Source organism: Mizuhopecten yessoensis, unplaced genomic scaffold, assembly GCF_002113885.1.
Source record: "Mizuhopecten yessoensis strain PY_sf001 unplaced genomic scaffold, ASM211388v2 scaffold4623, whole genome shotgun sequence".
Taxonomy (NCBI): Eukaryota; Metazoa; Mollusca; class Bivalvia; order Pectinida; family Pectinidae; genus Mizuhopecten; species Mizuhopecten yessoensis.
The window spans coordinates 186,110-188,494 of NW_018405639.1; the positions used below are offsets into that span (position 1 = coordinate 186,110).

Below are 2,385 nucleotides of genomic sequence, written 5' to 3' on the forward strand. Positions count from 1 at the left end.
AGAGAAAAGAAGTTTTTCCTTATTTTAATGTTTGAATGTTGTGGGTAAAGTTGTTTTTTTGGAATGACCGCTGGTAACATGCCAAACTTAGAAATGGTTGGTAAGCAAAATAATCGAGTTTGCCGCAATGTTCAAATAAAACCATAATTATGTTAACGCGTTGAAAGCTCCTTAGTATATAACATGTTATGGTTAGCATCGATCACTAAAACATCAAATACAATACAATGTATACGTGTATAACAAATGGGTTGCCGACTATGTTGCTAGGCAACGTCTTCCCAGCATAAATGTCCAACATAAATAAAACAAATAAAATATACAACATTTGATATAGCGCCCTACCTAGCTAACATAAGCCACTCTAAAACGCTTTACAGTACATAGATATACAATTTTATACAGTCAATACAATTAGCATATATATTAATCAAAACAATATTGAAGAATTCGCAGGAGCTGCCTTATCGGGCGCTAACTACTAGTCCTATGCCACCTGGCTAATATCTCATTATGTGTGCATGCCTGTGTGTGTGCTGGAGATGTATCCATGCAAATCTGGTATAAAAAATCCAAGCCGGGACCTAAACGCCCATAAATGCACATTCTTACTTCAAAGGAACGATAATTTGAATGATGGTATATGACTGAAATATAAATATATATATATGGGCGTGCATCTTTAACTTTTCTAATAATTCAGGGGAGGTCACTCTGATACCAACTAGCCATATCCGGAAATTAGCCGATGACATGTCGAGTGACACGGGAAGATTGCTATGACGGATTGATGGTAAATGTGGCGACTGCATACACAATTTGTGTTAACATATCATCACAGTATCATATATATCGATATGTATACAGCGACCCACGAATGGCCGTAATAACATATTCTGTATGTCGGTAACCAGGAGAGTACAATGCCATTTGTCCAATGTCTGCTGTTTGTTATTGTGACAAGAGTGCAACTTGTGTATTATCAAATGGTGACAGTTAATACAACACTAAATGAAACCACCGAGCATTGAAACAATGAAATCCGAAACCACTTAAATGTGTTTTGTTTGTGGTACTTACTGTTTTGTTTAAAATAGCATGTCATTTAGATCTAAAATGGTCATCCTACGTATACATAAACCATGCACGTGACCTTAATTATATAATATAGACATACATTGCATATACATACTTATTGTAATAAGCGGTCATAGCCACAAATTATATAATAAATAATATTCATGATTTAAAATACACTTCCAAATTAATTCAGTTGACTGTGTCTGCCCTTTGAGATTTGATTGGTCACGTTAATGACTACATAAACATACATACTGTTGATGTCATGAAGACATGCATACATATTAAATACATGTCATGATGTGTAACAGGTCAATTTGCTGAAAGCTATCAGAACCTGATTATAACTTTTCCCCCCTGATTTGTCTAGAGGAAATTTTAGAGTTTGCATTGATGCCAGACGTTTAATACTGTGTTTTATTTCGGTCTAAATTTTACAATAGGCAGCTACTACATGAATTGGGAAAATATTGCATTGTTTTCATTAAAGTTAGGAAGATACAGTGTATTCCTCATTTTTTTCTCACTTTGGGAAAACAAAGCACTTTTTTTGCAAGGGACACAACCTGTATTTGGCTGTAAAATTAGGTAGAAAATCACTGTAATTGGAACCATTAATTGTCAGAGATACAATTGTAACGACTGCATGACTTGAAATGTTCCTTGCGTATAAACATAGCTTTAACCAGGAAAATAAATAAAATAAATGTTTATACAGGTTTCCACAGAAGTTCGTGCCATGAAATGATCTAAATGTAATACTGTATGTAATGTAATACTGTATGAAATGTAATACCGTATGTAATGTAATACTGTATGTAATGTAATACCGTATGTAATGTAATACCATATGTAATGTAATATCGTATGTAATGTAATACCGTATGTAATGTAATACTGTATGAAATGTAATACCATATGTAATGTAATACTGTATGTAATGTAATACCGTACGTAATGTAATACCGTATGTAATGTAATATTGTATGTAATGTAATACTGTATGTAATGTAATACTGTATGTAATGTAATACCGTATGTAATGTAATACTGTATGTAATGTAATACTGAATGTAATGTAATACTATATGTAATGTAATACCGTATGTAATGTAATACTGTATGTAATGTAATACTGTATGAATGTAATACCGTATGTAATGTAATACCGTATGTAATGTAATACGGTATGTAATGTAATACCATATGTAATGTAATACCGTACGTAATGTAATACCGTATGTAATGTAATATTGTATGTAATGTAATACCGTATGTAATGTAATACTGTATGTAATGTAATAC

At 32.4% G+C, this 2,385-nt stretch overlaps 1 protein-coding gene across 1 annotated transcript in view; it reads left to right on the forward strand.

Annotated features, from left to right (window-relative positions):
• The first annotated feature begins 748 nt into the window (after nt 1-748).
• The window catches only part of LOC110449468 (rab-like protein 6), a 21,217-nt gene continuing 19,580 nt past the window's right edge, over nt 749-2,385 (forward strand). Inside the window, exon 1 of the mRNA XM_021496346.1 lies at nt 749-793. Coding sequence (XP_021352021.1) covers nt 749-793 — 45 coding nt within the window. The remainder of the gene's footprint in view (nt 794-2,385) is intronic.